The sequence below is a fragment of the Colobus angolensis genome, unplaced genomic scaffold (genome assembly GCF_000951035.1).
Source record: "Colobus angolensis palliatus isolate OR3802 unplaced genomic scaffold, Cang.pa_1.0 Scaffold100, whole genome shotgun sequence".
NCBI classification, from domain to species: Eukaryota; Metazoa; Chordata; class Mammalia; order Primates; family Cercopithecidae; genus Colobus; species Colobus angolensis.
The window spans coordinates 2,036,551-2,053,823 of NW_012110920.1; the positions used below are offsets into that span (position 1 = coordinate 2,036,551).

Genomic DNA, 17,273 nt, shown 5'->3' on the forward strand with positions numbered 1-17,273 from the left:
AATATGTTTTGTTATTACTTTTTTGAGATTTTTGCATCTCTGTTGATCAGTGATATTGGTCTGTAAATTTTTTTTGTAGTGTCTTTTTCTGGCTTTGGTATTAGTGTGATTTGGCCTCAAAAGATGAGTTTGGAATTATTCTCTTCTCTCTAGTTTTTAGAAGAGTTGAGAAGGATTGGTATTAACTCCTTTTTATATGTTTGGTAAAATTCAGCAATGAAGGCATCTGGTCCTGGGCTTTTGTTTGAAGAGAGACTTTTAATTACTGTTTCAACTTCTTTACTCATTCATCCCTGCAGATTTTCAATAATCTCTTGGTTCAGTCTTGGTAGGTTATATAATTCTGGAAATTTGGCCAATTCTTCTAGGTGGTCAAATTTGTTGGCATGTAATTGTTCAGAGTAGTCTCTTATAATCTTTCATATTTCTGTGTTATCAGTTATAATGTCCTTTTCATTTCTGATTTTGAGTTTTCTTTCATTTTCCTCGTGTAGCTAAGAGTTTGTCAATTTTATTTTTTAAAAGCCAACGCTTAGTTTTGTCTATCTTTTCTATTGTTTTTCTGGTCTCTATTTCTACTCTGATATTTGTTATTCCCTTCCTTCTCCTAATATTGAACTTAGGTTATTATTCTTTTTCTAGTTCCTTAAGGTGTGATGTTAGATTATTTGCAGTCTTTCTTGTTTTTTGATGTAGACATTTATTGTTATAAACTTCCTTCTTAGAACTGTTTTGGCTGCATTCCATAAGTTTTGTCATGTTGTGCTTTCATTTTGTCTCAAGATTAAAAAAAAAAAAAACCCATTAGTTTATTCTTTGACCCAATAGTTGTTCAGAAGCATTTTGCTTAATTTCCACCCATGTTAATTTTCCATGATCCTTCCTGTTATTGAAGCAAGTTTCATATCGTTGTGGTTGGAAAAGATACTTGATATGATTTCAGTTGTCTCAAATTGAAGACTTGTTTTGTAGTCTAACATATGATATGTCTTGGAGAATGTTTTGTGTGTTCCTGAGAAGAATGTGTATTCTGCTGCTCTTTAGTGGAATGTTCTGTATATGTCTGGTACATCCATTTGGTCTAAAGTATAGTTCAAGTCCAGTGTTTTCATATTGATTTTCTGTCTAAATGATCTGTCCAATGCTGAAAATGGGATATTGAAATAACTTAGCTATTATTGTGTTGCAGGCTATGTCTCCTTTTAGACTTTTTAAAGTTTGCTTTATATGTTAGGTGCTGTGATGTTGGGTGCATATATATTTACAGTTGTTTTACTCACTTGATGGATGGATATCATTGTTACTGTATAATGATGTTCTTTGTCTCTTTTTGCAGTTTTTTTCCTTAAAGTCTGTTTTGTCTGAAATAAATATAGCTACTCTTGACTTTTTTTGTTTCCCTTCGCATGGGATGTCTTTTTTCATCCCTTCACTTTCAGTCTGAGAGTCCTAAAGTTAAAGTGAGTCTCTTGTAGGCATCCTATGTTAGTCTTTTTTATCCATTCAGCCACTCTATGCCTTTTGATTGGATAATTTAATCCTTTACATTGAAATTAATTATTGACAAGTAAGGACTTTCTAGTGCCATTTTTAAAATTAGCTTCTGTTTTGTTTTTGTTTTTTGTTTTGTTGGTTTTTTTGTTGTTGTTTTTTTCCTTGGTAAATCCTTTGTTTCTTTTTCCTCTCTTGCCTTCTTTGTGGTTTGATGATTTTTCTATATTGGTATGCTTTGGATCCTTTCTTTTCTCTTTTGTGTATCTGTTACAGGCTTTTGTTTTGTGTTTACCCTGAAGCTTACATAAAATATATTATACTTATAATAGGCCATTTTAAGTTGAGGACACCTTAATTTTTTTATTATTATTAAACTTTAAGTTCTAGGGTGTATATGCACAACATGTAGGTTTGATACATGGGTATACATGTACCATGTTGGTTTACTGCACCCATCAACTCATCATTTACATTAGGTATTTCTCCTAATGCTATCCCTCCCCCAGTCCCCCACCCCCTGACAGGCCCAGGTATATGATGTTCCCTGCCCTGTGTCCAAGTGTTCTCATTGTTCAGTTCCCACCTACGAGTGAGAACATGTGGTATTTGGTTTTCTGTCCTTATGATAGTTTGCTGAGAATGATGGTTTCCAGCTTCATGTCCCTGCAAAGTACATGAACTCATCCTTTTTTATGGCTGCATAGTATTCCACGGTGTATATGTGCCACATTTTCTTAATCCAGTCTATCACTGATGGACATTTGGGTTGGTTCCAAGTCTTTGCTATTGTGAATAACGCTGCAATAAACATACGTGTGCATATATCTTTATACTAGCATGATTTGTCATCCTTTGGGTATATACCCAGTAAAGGGATTACTGGGTCAAATGGTAATTCTAGTTCTAGATCCTTGAGGAATTGCAACACTGTCTTCCACAATGGTTGAACTAATTTATACTCCCACCAACAGTGTAAAAGTGTTCCTATTTCTCCACATCCTCTCCAGCACCTGTTGTTTCCTGACTTTTTAATGATTGCCATTCTAACTGGTGTGAGATGGTATCTCATTGTGGTTTTGATTTGCATTTCTCTAATGACCAGTAATGATGAACATTTTTTTCATGTGTCTGTTGACTGCATAGTTGTCTTTTTTTGAGAAGTGTCTGTTCATATCCTTTTTCTGCTTTTTGATGGGGTGTCTTTTTCTTGTAAATTTGTTTAAGTTCTTTGTAGATTCTGGATATTAGCCCTTTGTCAGATGGGTAGATTGCAAAAATTTTCTCCCATTCTGTAGGTTGCCTGTTCACTCTGAGGGTAGTTTCTTTTGCTGTGCAGAAGCTCTTTAGTTTAATTAGACCCCATTTGTCTATTTTGACTTTTGTTGCCATTGCTTTTGGTGTTTTAGACATGAAGTCCTTGCCCATGCCTATGGATGACACGTTAATTTTTATCACATGCACAAAGTCTACACTTTTATTTTTCCTCTTCATACATTTTGTATTTTTGATGTCATACTTTGTCTTTTGATAATTTGCATTCCTTAAAAATTGTAGCTTTAGTTCTTTTAACAGTTTAACTTTTTTATTAGAAATATAATTAATTGGCCGGGCGCAGTGGCTCACACCTGTAATCCCAGCACTTTGGGAGGCTGAAGTCGGTGGATCACAAGGTCAGGAGTTTGAGATGAGCCTGGCCAACATGGTGAAACCCTGTCTCTACTAAAAATACAAAAATTAACTGGACGTGGTGACACGTGCCTGTAGTCCCAACTACTCTGGAGGTTGAGGCAGGAGAATTGCTTGAACCCAGGAGGTGGAGGTTGCAGTGAGCTGAGATCACACCATTGCATTCCAGCCTGAGTGATGGAGTGAGACTTCATCTCAAAAAGAAAAAAAAGAAATATAATTAATTTACCCAACCCCATTGTACTACTAGAGTACTTTGGATTTGACAGTGTACAGTCATATATCACTTTACAATGGGGATACGCTCTGAGAAATGCATTATTAGGTGATTTTGTCGTTGTATGAACTTCACTGAGTGTATTACACAAACCTAGATGGTATGTTCTACTATGAACCTAGTCTATATGGTATACTCTTTTGCTCCTAGGCTACAAACCTGTATGGCATGTTACTGTGTGGAATACTATAGGCAGTTTGTGACACGATGGTAAGTAATTGTGTATCTAAATGTATCTAAATATATAAAATATGCAGTAAAATTGTGTAGGGTACTTATTATGAATGAAGCTTCCAGGACTGGAAGTTACGCTAGGTTAGTCAGTGAGTGAGTAGTGAGTGAAAGTAAGGGCTTAGAACATTACTGTACACTTTTGTATGACTAATGGAGGAGTACATTTGTTTACACCAGCATCACCACAAACACAAGTAATGCCTTGTGTTACAGTATCATAATGGACGTCACCATCACTAGGCAATATGAGTTTTTCAGCTCCATTATAATTTTATGGGACCACCATTGATGTCATTATGTAGCACATGACTATACTCTCATATGTCTTCATGTCACTAATAGTGTCTTCTTCCTTCAGCACGAAAAACTCTCTTTAGCATATTTTTTAAGAGAGGTCTCATGGTGGCAAATGCTTTAACTTTTTGTTTAAGAAAATCTTTATCACCCCTTTTTTTAAAAGACTGAGTTGCTGAGTATAGTATTCTTGGTTGATGGGCTTTTCTTTTTTTTTTTTTTTTCTCCTTTTAGGATGTTGAAGGTATCATCTCACTCCCTTCTGACCTGCAAGGTTGCTGTTGAGAAATGCACTGATAGTCTTATGAGAAGGTTCTTTTGTATGTGATGATTTGCTTTTACTTTACTACTCTCAACACTCTGTGTTTTAACTTTTTATAATTTTATTATGATTGTCTTGGCATAGGTTTCTTTGGATTCGTCTTATTTCGTATTGTTTGGGCTTCCTGCCTCTGGCTTTCTATCTTCTTACCCAGGCTGGGGAAGTTTTCTGCCGTTATTTCTTTGGATGTGTTTTCTATCCCTTTCTCTTCTCCTTCTGGCATGCCAGTAATGCATAAGCTGTTTTACTTGATGGGGCCCCATATATTGCTTAAGCTATCTTCACTTTTTCTTCTTTTTCTTTTTTCTCCTCAGATAGCATGATTTCCAGTAACCTGTCTCAAGTTAACCAATCTATTCTTCTACTGAATCTTATCTACTCTTAAACCTCTCTCTTGAATTTTTCAGTTCCGTGATAGTACTCTTCAGATATATGATTTTCAATTGATAATTTTATAATTTCTCTTCGTTGAAGTTCTTGGTTCTTGCATTGCTCTGTTGATCCTGGTGAGCATCTTTTTGACCATTATTTTAAATTTTCTGTCAGGTACATCACATATCTTCACTTCACTTTGGTTAGTTTCTAGAAATTTACCATATTCATTTCTTTGGAATATATTTCCTTGTTTCTTCATTTTCCATGACTCTCTATGTTGGTTTCTGTGTATTAGATAAGACAACTACCTCTCCCAGTCTTGTCAGACTTATCTATGTAAGAGAAAGGTCTCACTAATCTGTCTGGCCAAAGATTTTAAGGTGCCTTTCAAATCTTTGTGTTCATCCAGACTGTTGTCTCTGTTTAGGGTTGCACTGTGGAGCTTAAGATGTGCCATGTTCTGTCAGTACCTCAAGACAAGGAAGTTAGGAGCCAGATTCTCTTAGATGTAGCTGGAAAGATTGGGATGTTGGCTGTATGTTTCAATTCATTCCATCTTCATGGTGGAGCTGAATGTGGGTATCTATTTCCCACTCTTTCTATGCTAAGCCAGGTAGAGGATCTATGGCAAATGTCTGAATTCATGTTTAGGCTGTCCCCTTAGATCCTGGGGATATAGCTGCTGGACGTGGACCCATTGTATGGCCCTTGGATCTAGGGCCACTCAGGAGTGCAAAGGCCCATCAACTCCTAGAGCTAGTGTGTTAAGAAGACAGTACCTTGGGTGGAAGTTACAGAAGTTGTGGCACTTGATGTGTAATCAGACTTTTTTCATGTAGAATGGGGGAGGCCTAGATGTATCATAGGGGTAAGCCAAAGGAAAAGATCATGAAGTGTCAAGCTCTGGTTTTGGCTGCTGCAGAGCTGTTGTTTGTTTGCCCTGTTAGTTCCCTAGTGCAAGTCCATTAGAAGCCAGCTTGTCAAATGACCACTTGAAGTATGTTGTAAGCCCTTTCTGGAGAGAAGATGGAAGCTACATGTTCTCACCCCTTTTTGACACTTTTCCAAGGGGATGTAGCCCTTAGAAGTGTTTGCACACTTGTTCATGACCACCCCTTTTTTCTGTGATCTAAGGAGACTCACATATGCCTACCACCTTCTGCTGTCAGAGCTAAGAGTAGTTTAGGGAGGGAATATTTAGGGAGGTGCTGTAAAAGTTGGAGCACTTGATATGCGGCATAAACCCCATCTGAGGAGAAACAGCTGTCTTTAAAGCCCCTTCTCTGCACTGCTCCTAGGGGATGACGTCCCTGAAATGCATACGTGCCCATATAAAACTGGCACTTTTGTCTGTGGTGCAGATAGACACATATACTTTGTTCCCTCTGGTTTCAGAGATAGGAAGTTTAGGACACAGTTCATTGAGTGGGAGCGGTAAAATTGTGGGTGCTCAGTATACAGTCAGACTCTCTTCCATGAGAGATTAATAAACCTGGAGTTATCTCTGGCGTGAGCCGGGGGAGAAGACTCAAGAAGTACCAGTCCACTTCCTTAGGCTGTCAGCCAAGCTATATTTGTCTGCCTCTTTAACTCCCTGAAGCAAGTTTGTTAGAAGACAAGCAGCCATGTAGCCACTAGAAGAGTGTGTTATAGATTCCTTCCAGGCAGAAAGAAGGGGCTGCATATTTTAGGCCCCTTCTCTGCACTGCTCTTGGGGGATGAAGCCCCAGAAGTACTGGAGTGCCCATAGCAAACCACGACATTTTTATCGTGGTCTAGAGAGAGTCTTACGTGTTTAATCCTCTTTGCTCTCAGAGCCAATGAATTAAGAACCAGACTATGGGAAGCCTTAGAGTTAGGGTTCTATATGTGGGTACAAATTCTCTTCTCCACAGAAAGAAATTTGATATTGGGGAGTCCTTTCTGGATAGTATGGAGCAGTGTCTAAGGCAGGGTTCTGTGCCTCAGTTTTTCCTTCCCATCTGATGTGGAAATTTTCTCAGTCGCCCGTTGGGTACGAGTCTCTCAACTGGTCCCTGACTTTCTCTCAGATGGAACTAATCCATCAATAGATGTTTATCTGGTGCTTTTGTGGGTGGAGGGAGAGTCAGGAACTTCCTGTTCTGCCATGTTGCTGACATCACCACCTCTTACCTCATGCTTTTTAATGATTATTATTGGAGTGATACATCTTTCTCTATCCTTTCACTTTTAATCTGTACATGTCTTTATATTTAAAGTATGGGTTTTCAAATATCATTTGTTCTCACTTATAAGTTGAAGCTGAGCTGTGAGAACTCAAAAGCATGAGAATGGTGTAATGGACTTTGGGGACTCGGGGAAGGGTGGGAGTGGGGTGAGGGACAAAAGACTGCTTATTAGGTACAGTGTGTAGTGCTCAGATGATGGGGGCACCAAAATCTCAGAAATCAGCACTAAAGAACTCATCCATATAACCAAAATACTACCTGTACCCCCAAAAACTATTGAAATAAAAACTAAAATGAAATATGGGTTTTGTGTAAACATCTTATAGTTGGGTCTTTTTTTTTTTTTTAATCAATTCTGACAATCTCTGTCTTTTAATTGATATATTTAGAACATTGATGTTTAAGGTGATTATAGGTAGAGTTGGATTAATATTTAGTTTGTTTTCTGTTACTATAACTAAATACCTGAGACTGGGTAGTTTATAAAGAACAGGAATTTATTTCTTAGAGTGCTGGGCGCTAGGAAGTACAATGTAGAGGTGGCACATCTGGTAAAGGCACTCTTGCTGGTGGGGACTCTCTGCAGAGTTCTGAGGTGGCAGAAGACATTACATGGCAAGGAGGGGTGAGTGTATTAACTCTTTCTTCTCTTATAAAGCCACTAATGCCCCACCCTCATGATCTCATTTAATCCTAACTACCTTTCCAAGGTCCCACCTCTCAAATACCATAGTCGGATTTCCCACCCTCTTAATACTGTTACAGTGGGGATTAAGATTGAATACGAGCTTTAGGCGCAGGGGGGCAAACATTCAGACCATAGCATGTGCCGTATTTGTTACTATTTTTATTTGTTGCCCTTGTTCTTTGTTCCTGTTTTTGTCTTTGGTGCTTTTTCTGCCTTTTATGGTTTTGAGCAGTTTTTTTGATTCCATTTTCTCTCCTCACTTAGCATATCAATTATGCCTTTTTAAAAACTTTTTTTTAAAGTGCTTGCCCTAGAGTTTGCATATACATTTACAACTATTTTAAGTCCATTTTAAAATAACACTCTACCAGTTCACAGATAGTGTAAGTACCTCGTAATGACAGAATATTCCTAATTTCTCCTTGTCTTTAGGTCTTTCACCTCATTCATTTCACTTATACATAAGCATAATTAAGCATGTATATACCTATGCGTATGTAATTGAATACATTGTTTCTATTAATATTTTAGACAAACGGTTATCTATTAGATCAATTAAGAATAAGAAAAATTAAAGTTTTTATCTTTCAGATCTTTTTGTCTAATGTTCTACTTTTCTCTATACAGATCTGAGTTTCTGACCTATGTCATTTTCCTTTTCTCTGAAGAACTTCTTTTAACATTCCTTGCAAGGCAGGTCTACTGATAATAAATTTCTTCAATCTTTGAGAAAGTCTTTATTTCTCTTTTACTTTGAAAGGATAATTTTTCAGGGTACAAAATTCTGTGTTGGGATTTTTTTCTTTTAGCACTTTAAATATTTCACTTCACTGTCTTCTTGCTTGCATGGTTTCTGAGGAGATGTCAGATGTACTTCTTATGTTTGGTTCTCTATAGCAGGGTTCCCAACCATGGCCTGTTAGGAACCGGGCTGCACAGCAGGAGGTCAGCAGCAGGCAAGTAATGGAAGCTATGTCTCTATTTATAGCTGCTCCCCATTGCTCGCAGTACCACCTGAGCTCCGCCTCCTGTCAGATCAGTGGCAGCATGAGACTCTTACAGGAGCATGAACCCTATGGTGAACTGTGCATGCAAGGGATCTACACCGTGTGCTCCTTATGAGAATCTAATGCCTGATGATCTGTCACTGTCTCCCATCATCCCCAGATGGGACTGTCTAGTTGCAGGAAAATAAGGTCAGGGCTCCCACTGATTCTACATTAGGGTGAGTTGTATAATTATTTCATTATATATTAATTACATATAATAATGGTGGCATCAGCCCTTTTGGGGCAGCTGCTGAGGGGATGCCACCTGCAGTGTGTGCGGCCAGGGCTGTACGTTCCATGGAACTGGCAGGGGCCAGGAACAGGTGAGAGCCCTGCCTGCTACCAAGTTGGCTCCCCACACACCAGGGTGAAGCTGCAGCCACCCAGCGTGGCTCTGGACCTGGGCCTCCCTGCACTCTTGGGGGCCCAGGAAGCCGCCCTTCCCCTGAAGGCTCGAAAGTACCTTCTGCTGCTCCCTGGCCTCTCCCCAATCCTGGCTCTCACTCCAGTTTTGAAGCAAAGTTGAAGCCAAGCCTGAGCATTCTTGTGACCTGGCTAGGGGTGCCACCCCACTGCCTTGGCTCCCTCTGAAACTGTGGGTGCTGACAAGCTCAGGGCGGGGGGATGTCAGGGGGCTGAAGGTAGCTCAGTGTGGGCCCACAGGCCTCCCTCAGCCTGAACAGCCTGGGCGCCATGGACGGCATGTTGATGGTGGTGGGAGGCAGACTGATTCATTCCTAGGCAGGAAGGGATGGGTCCCTGGTGAAGCCCCACCTTCAAGCCAGGGATAGCCTGAAGCCTGACGGCCGGGCTGCCAGTTCTGGATAGTCCACAACCTGAAGTGAGAACTTAGGGTGCTTTTTCCAGGTCCGCCCGTGGACCAGTCAGCATGCACTTCCTCTCTTCTGAGCCCATGAAAACCCCAGACTGAGCCAGATGCACACACTCATCAGGTCAACCTGCCTGCAGAAAGGAGCTACCCACTACAGGTCTCCTCTCTGCTGAGTGCTGGACACTTGTCAGCACAACCTGCCGGTGGAAAAGAGCTACCCACTTCGGGTCTCCTGAGAGCTGTTCTGTCACTCAGTGAAGCTCCTCTCCACTTGCTCACCCTGCAGTTGTCTGCGTACCTCATGCTTCCTGGACATGAGACAAGAATGCAGGACCTGTTGAATGTTGGGACTGAAAGAGCTTTAACACAAACGGAACTGAAACACGTCCCCCACTCGCCATATTGTGGGTGACCAGAAGGAGTGAAGAGCTGCAGCCATTCTGGCTGCCCAAACATTGGGCTCTCTAAGCCAGGGCTGTGACATGCTTTAACATCCTCTTTGGGGCTCTGCAGTTCCTGGTGTCTCTGAGCTTTTGGGCACCATCACGTTCCCTTTGTTCAGACGCTGGTGCCTGCAGTAGAAGCCGCTTATGGTGTGTCTGGTCCAGCTGCAGCCTCACTTGGAACCTGTAGCTGGAGCTGCCTGCTCTGCCACAGCTGGCCCACCTGGCTGTGCACAGTGGCCAGACAGACACCACGCTCATTCACTGACATACCTGTGGCTGCCCCATGCCCGGCTTGCCATTGGCAGACATGAGATCCGGGCCGGTAGTAGTGTGAGCTGAGTGCAGCCTGCTGGGCTGAATGGGTGGAACAAGCCCAGAAGATGTGAGTGAAACTCATGCAGAGGCGCCTCCAGCCACAGGGGTTTCCAGCTGGCAAAGCGACATCCTAAGGATCCTGTGACACGATGTGATAATAGAAATAAAGTGCACAACAAATATAATGCACTTGAATCATCCCTAAACCATCCCCACTCTGGTCTGTGGAAAAATTTTCTTCCACAAAACCAGCCTCTGGTGCCAGAAAGGCTGCGGACCACTGCCCTATAGGTAAGCTGTTTTTGTTCCTCTGGCTTCTTTTATGATTTTTTTTTTATCTTTGATTTTCTGAAGTTTGAATGGAATGTGCTTGGGTGTAGGGTTTTTGGGGGCATTTATTTTGTTGGTGTTCTCTGAGCACCCTGGATTTCTAATTTACTGTCTGACAAAATTTCAGTGAAATGTTTCACAATATTGCTTCACCTATTGCTTCTGTCCCTTTCTCTCTTTATTGTTATTCTTTTATTCCCACCACCTGAATGTCACGCCTTTTGTAGTTGTCCCATGGTTCTTGGATACTCCATTCTTTTTTGTTTTGGAAGTTTTAACGGGCATATCTTCAAGCTCAGAGATTCTTTCTTCAGACGTGTCCAGCCTGCGAATAAGCCCATTAAAGGCCTTCTTTATCTTTGTTAGAGTGTTTTTGATCTCTAGTATTTCTTTTTTATTGTTGATTAGAATTTCTGTTTCTTTACTCACATTATCCATCTGTTCTTTCATATTGTCTCCTCTTTCCATTAGATCTCTTAGCGTATTAATCATAGTTGTTTTAAATTCATAGCTTGATTATTTCAGTGTCCCTGCCATATGTAGATCCGATTTTGATGCTTGTTCTGTCTCTTCAAATTGTGTTTTCTGCCTTTTAGTATGCTTTTCAATTTTTTTGTTGAAAGGTAGACATGATGTACTAGGAACAAGGAATATTATGGCTAATATGCCGTTAGTATTGCAGTGATAAGGTGTTGGAGAATGGAAAGCATTCTATAGTCCTGTGATTAGGTCTCAGCCTTTTAGTGAGCTTGTGTCCCTGGGCTGTGAACTTTACAAGTGCTTCTCAGTTTTTTGCATATTCACCCCCTTGGGTGGTACCAGATGACTGGAAGGGGTTGGAGGTGGGTAATGCCCTTCTTCTAGGTAGATAAAGCTCTAGTAAAATAGTTCCTTTTTAAGGACAGGCCTTGTTAAGAACAGGAAGTTCTGGCATATTTCTAAATGGTTCCTTTTCCCTCTCTCTGCCAGAAGCAAGAGTAGATTTTACTCCCATCTTCACTGAGTTGCTGGTAGAGCTCTCAGTGGTAAAACTCACAGGAAATGTAGGAGTTTCCCTGTGATGGGGTCCTTCTTGATTTTTCCACTGTGAACCATTAGCAATTTGCTAATTATAGTTCAAATTTTCTTGCCTGTTTTTCTTACCTGAAAGTCTACGCTCATGAATTTCTGCTCAGCCAAGTTGTGATTCTCTGTATCTGCCTGACCATCTTCAATTCTGGGGCAGTAATTTGTCCTCTGATCTCATTTCTCTGATGGGTCTAAGAAGTTACTGATTTTTTTGTTTAGCTTTTTACTTGTTAGATTGAAGTAGTGACTTCTAAGCTGTTTGTATGTTAGACTGGAAACCAAAAGAATTCACAACTATTTTCTCCTGTGTTTTCTTTCTTTCTTTATAGTTTTACATTTTACATTTAAGTATCGAATTAATTTTGGATTAATTTTTATATTACATGTGAGGTATGGTCAAGATTCATTGTTTCTTCTTGCATAAAGATATTTAGTTACTCCAGTACCATTTGTTGAACAGATTATCTTTTCCCCATTGAATTGCCTTTTTATTTTTATAAAAAATCACTTGACCTTCTATGTGTGGGACAACTTTTGGATTCTGTTCTGTTCCAGTGTTCTATCTGCTTAACCTTTTTCCAGTACCATACTGATTTGATTACTGTAGCTTTGTTGTATGTCATGTGAGACCTCCAAGCTTGTTTTTTGGTTTGGCTCTTCTATTTCCTTTACTTCTCTATATAAGTCATAGAATCACCTTGTCACTTTATTTTTTTAAAAAATCATGCTGGCATTTTGCTTGTAATTGCATTTAACTGCAGAACAGTTTGGGAAGATTTGACATCTTGAAAATAGAGTTTATTCCATCTCTCAGTTTGCTTGTCATGATTTCCTCTATCAGAGTTTTGTAGTTTTGCATACAGATTCTTGCATGTATTTTGTAAGACTTATACACAGCTATTCCATATGTTGACTTGTGTCCTACAACCTTGCCACACTCATTTACTAGTTCTAGTTGGTTTTTAGTAGATTATTTGGGATCTTCTATGTAATCATATTGTCTGCAAATTTAAACAGTTTTATTTTTTTATTTTTTTAGTCTGTATGTTATTTATTTATTTTCCTTGCCTTATTTCGTAGTGGCTAGAACCTCTAGCATGATTTTGATTAATAGTGATAAGAGAAAATCTTCTTGCCTTTTTCTGATCTTTGTGCGAGATGAGGAAACATTCAGTCTTTTATCATTAGGTATGTTAAATGTAGGATTATTGTAAATACCCTTTATCAAGTTGAAGAAATTATCTTCCGTTCATAATTTTTGAGGGTTTTATCACAAATGATTGTTGAGTTTTGTGAAATGTGTTTTCTGTATCTGTTGAAGCAATTGTATGCTCTTTCTTCATTAGCTTATTGATATGGCGAATTACACTGATTAATTTTTGAATGTTAACGGCACCTTGCATTCCTGGGATAATCCTCACTTGGCTATAATCTATTGTCCTTTTATATATTGTTGGATTTGATTCACTTTTATTTTGTTGAGGATTTTCGCATCCATATTAGAGGTACTAGTCTATAGGTTTCTTATAATATGTCTTTGCCTAGTTTAGTATGACAATTCAATTATCATGACAATTAGTGTGATAATTCTGAGTTCATTTAATGAGTTGGGAAGTGTTTACTCTTCTATATTATTGAAAAATTTGTGTTGCATTGACATTATTTCTTTCTCAAATATTTGGTTGAATTCACTATAAAGCCATCTCACCCTGCTGATTTCTGTGTTGGAAGGTTTTTAAATATTTAATTTTGAAAACAAAGGATTATGGAAATTATCTGTTCCTTTTTAGATAAACTGCATATTTCAAAAAAAATTGACTATTTTGCCTAAGTTATCAAATGTATGTTGTTAGTTCATTGTAGAATCTATAGTTATGTCCCCTCTTTCATTCCTGATATTTGTAACTTGTGTCTCTTCTATTTTTTTTTTTTTTTTTTTGGTCAGTCTGGACAGAAATTTGTCCATTTTTATCAGCAATAGTTATTCTTAACGTACTCATGTTTCATATACCTTTTAATGAGCTTTAGTTATATTTTATTTAAATATCCAAGAATAAGATATTTTCTATTGTTATCCTCTTTTGCAGATTAATAAAGTCAGGCTTGTATATATTAGGAAACTTGCCTATAATTCAACAGCTAGAATGACAGCTCTGGTATTCAAATCAAGTCTTGTTGACTCCAAAGCCTTTGCTTTTGACCATTCTGCTTTATTAACTGGTATCAGGACAAATAAAAATCAATAAGACATATGAAGATAATCCCTTCCCTCATATTGTAACTGGAAGCAAGCTTTTCATTTTCATCATTGGAATGTAATAATTACTATTCTCTATCACTGCACCCTTTTCTGTAAACAGCGTGTAGTACACAACCTCTGTCATAAGGTCTCTGGAGATCTCTTTGCCCCTTCCAAAAGTTTAGACCACTCAATCAAAGCACCTACAAGGAGAGACAGAAAATTTGGGAACTTCTGGTTGCTACAAAATACTGGAGAACACAACTTAGATTTTTAGAACATAGGAGCTTATGAGGCCTTCCAGTGACTAGATATGTGACGCAATTGTCCTGATGCCATCCATTCTTGGTTAACTGCAAATAAAAGTCTTTATGCCCTTCTCTTTAAAACGTAGGCATCTCTTTCCTTTCAAAGGTTAAGATACGCCTTTTTTGTTTTTTTAAGACAAGATCTTGCTCTGTCACGCAGGCTAGAGTGTAGTGGCTCTAATATGACTCATTACAGCCTTGACCTCCTGGGCTCAAGCGATCCTCCCGCCTCAGCCTTCTGAGTAGCTGGAACTACAGGTGCACACACCACCATGCACAGCAAATTTTTAAATTTTTTTGTAGAGAAAAGGTTTCGCCATGTTGTCCAGGCAGGCCTCGAACTCCTGTGTTCAAGAAATCCTCTCACCTCGGCCTCCCAAATTGCTGGAATTAAAGGTGTGAGCCACTGCGCCCAGTCAAGATGATGCTTTTGAAAATAAAAGTTGACATGGCTTGCTTGTTTCCTCAGGTCTGACGGTAACTGCTGTAAAAGACTCAGGAGAATGGAATTTGGAGGCTGGGGCATTAGTTCTTGCAGATGCAGGCCTTTGCTGTATTGATGAGTTCAATAGCCTCAAAGAGCACGATAGGACCAGTATCCATGAAGCAATGGAGCAACAAACCATCAGTGTTGCTAAGGCTGGGTAAGAGTTTCTTTAAAATCTATGGGAATGATGGGATTATTTAATATTTGCTTAGGGGAAAATGTGAACCTTGTTGAGCTGTAAGGTATGTTTGGTCCTCTTTGGGATGATCAGTTATCACCCCTCAAGACACACACTGCAGTTTTTCCTTATTAGACCATACAAGTGTGTGAGGAAATAAAAATGAGCTATTGGGAAAAAGAAAAGGAAAAGTAGAGTATAAATGTGGTTGACTAAACTAATGGAAGGGATTTATGCAGAGCTTTCAATGCAGGATTCAACTCATTCTCTCTTTCATTCAATAAACATTGTGTGTGGTACTCTGGACAGATTACTCTGTTAGGAATTTTGAAAAGTTCAAAAAGAAAAAAAAAATTATAGTTTCCGGCATTCTCCTTATAAATCCTAGTGGAAGGTTGATTACCTTCCACTAGGTAAGTCACAAAAGGCATAAGGTGAAATGCCTTTTGTGACTCAAAAGAGGCTCAGGATTGAGCTGTGTTGAGTCCCTGGCTACACATAAAGTAGAGGAAAAGAATAAGCCAGGTTCAGACAGAAATCTCACACAGGCACTGAAGTGGTTATGGGAAACTTACTTGGCTACAAAGACTGGCCACCAAACAGACTGCCAGGTCATTCAAGCAGTAACAGGGCTAAAACTGTTTCCATCTTAATGCTGCTATTATGGATGTGAAGCCAACTGATCAGACAGGTAGGGCTGCCAGCAGTGTCTTCAAATAGTCATGAGTACTTGGGAGCCAGGCAGACACTGGTATATAGAGATTCTATGAGATCTAATTGTATACTCTAACAAAAAAATTAATGAGGAGTGAGGTAGAGGGACGGGGGAGAGTAGGATATAGCCCACCAGAAAAGATACAAGAAAGAACTATCAGACCTATTCATTTGTTCGTTCACTAAATATATATACTCATTAAAAACCTGCTATGTTTCAGGCATTGTGCTAGATGCTAAGAAGTGCAAAGATGAATAGAACATTGTCCTTCAGGTGTTCACGATTTTATTAGAAAAAATAGATAAATCCACAATAGAAGTGTTATAAGAAAATATACTTTAATTATTGCTTCTAAACTCTTTGAGGAAATCAGAAGTATAGTTTAAGTGTCTTCAGAGACACTTGTCTCATTATATCTCCATTTAATGAGCTTTTTGTGCTATCTATAAGTATGTTGTAAGTTCCAAAATCAACATTCTATAGCTGATTCAGTTCAGTTATTGCACCAAAAGCCTGGGCAGTTTGTCATAACCGCAGCTACTTTGTGTACTGGAAAAATGCTTTTTCCACTCTATGTGGTAAAGGACTGGTTTTGACTTTTTTTTACTGAGACATATTGTTATAAAATAAAAGAAAAAAGAATTATTAAAAATGTGAAATGAAAAAGCAGTGACATACAAATATTTCAGTAAATTAAATCCAATACTATATAAAAAGGGTTATATATTATTACCAAGTGGGTCTCATCCAAGAAATGAAAGATTGGTGTAACATTTGATCAATCAGTGTGTTAGACTAAAAAACAAAAAACATACCCCAATAGATGCAGAAAATGTGTTTGATGAAATTAAATACTCATTCATAATAAAAGTTCTCAGCAAACTAGAAGTTTCTGTCCCTGTTTAAATGCTGTCTATGAAAAACCTACATGAGGGCGGGCATAATGACTCACTCCTGTAATCCTAGCACTCTGGGAGGCCCAGGCAGGTGGATCACCTGAGGTCAGGAGTTTGAGACCAGCCTGGCCAACATGGTGAAACCCCCTCTCTACTAAAAATACAAAAATTACCTGGACATAGTGACACGTGCTTGTAATCCCAGCAACTCAGGAGGCTGAGGCAGGAGAATCGCTTGAACCTGGGAGGAGGAGGTTGCAGTGAGCCAAGATCACGCTCCACTGTGCTCCAGCCTGGGCGACAGGTGACCTCTGTCTAAAAAACAAAAAAAAAAACAAAAAACACCTGCATCTCATACTTCATGGTGAAAGACAGTGTTTTCCACTAAATATTAGGAGCAAATTAAAGATATCAGCTCTTCTCATTTCTGGTCAATATTGTACTAGAAGTATGGTCAGTTTAAAGAAATAAAAGACATTCACACTAGAAAGGAAGAAGTTAAAACTGCCTGTATTGTATGTGGTATGATTGTCTACTTAGAAAAACAAAAAGAATTTCAGAAAAGCTACTAGAACTAATAAGTGAATCTTACAAGGTCAATGTATAAAAATTAGTGTCTGTTTGCTAGCAGTGAACAAATGGAAATTGAAATAAAATATACCTTTATAATAGCATCTCCAAACAGGAAGTATTTCAGGATAAATTTAGCAAAATCTATTCTAGATTTGTACATTAAAAACTGCAAAACATTAAGGAAATTAAAAAGGACTTAAATAAATGGAGAGATATACCTAGTTTCATCTATCAGACTTAATATTGTTAAGATGCAA

General features: G+C 38.7%; 1 protein-coding gene across 1 annotated transcript in view; it reads left to right on the forward strand.

Moving 5' to 3' along the window:
• MCM9 (minichromosome maintenance complex component 9) overlaps window positions 1-17,273 on the forward strand; it is a 125,074-nt gene that overhangs the window by 71,502 nt on the left and 36,299 nt on the right. The window contains exon 8 of the mRNA XM_011937308.1: window positions 14,637-14,811. Coding sequence (XP_011792698.1) covers window positions 14,637-14,811 — 175 coding nt within the window. The remainder of the gene's footprint in view (window positions 1-14,636; window positions 14,812-17,273) is intronic.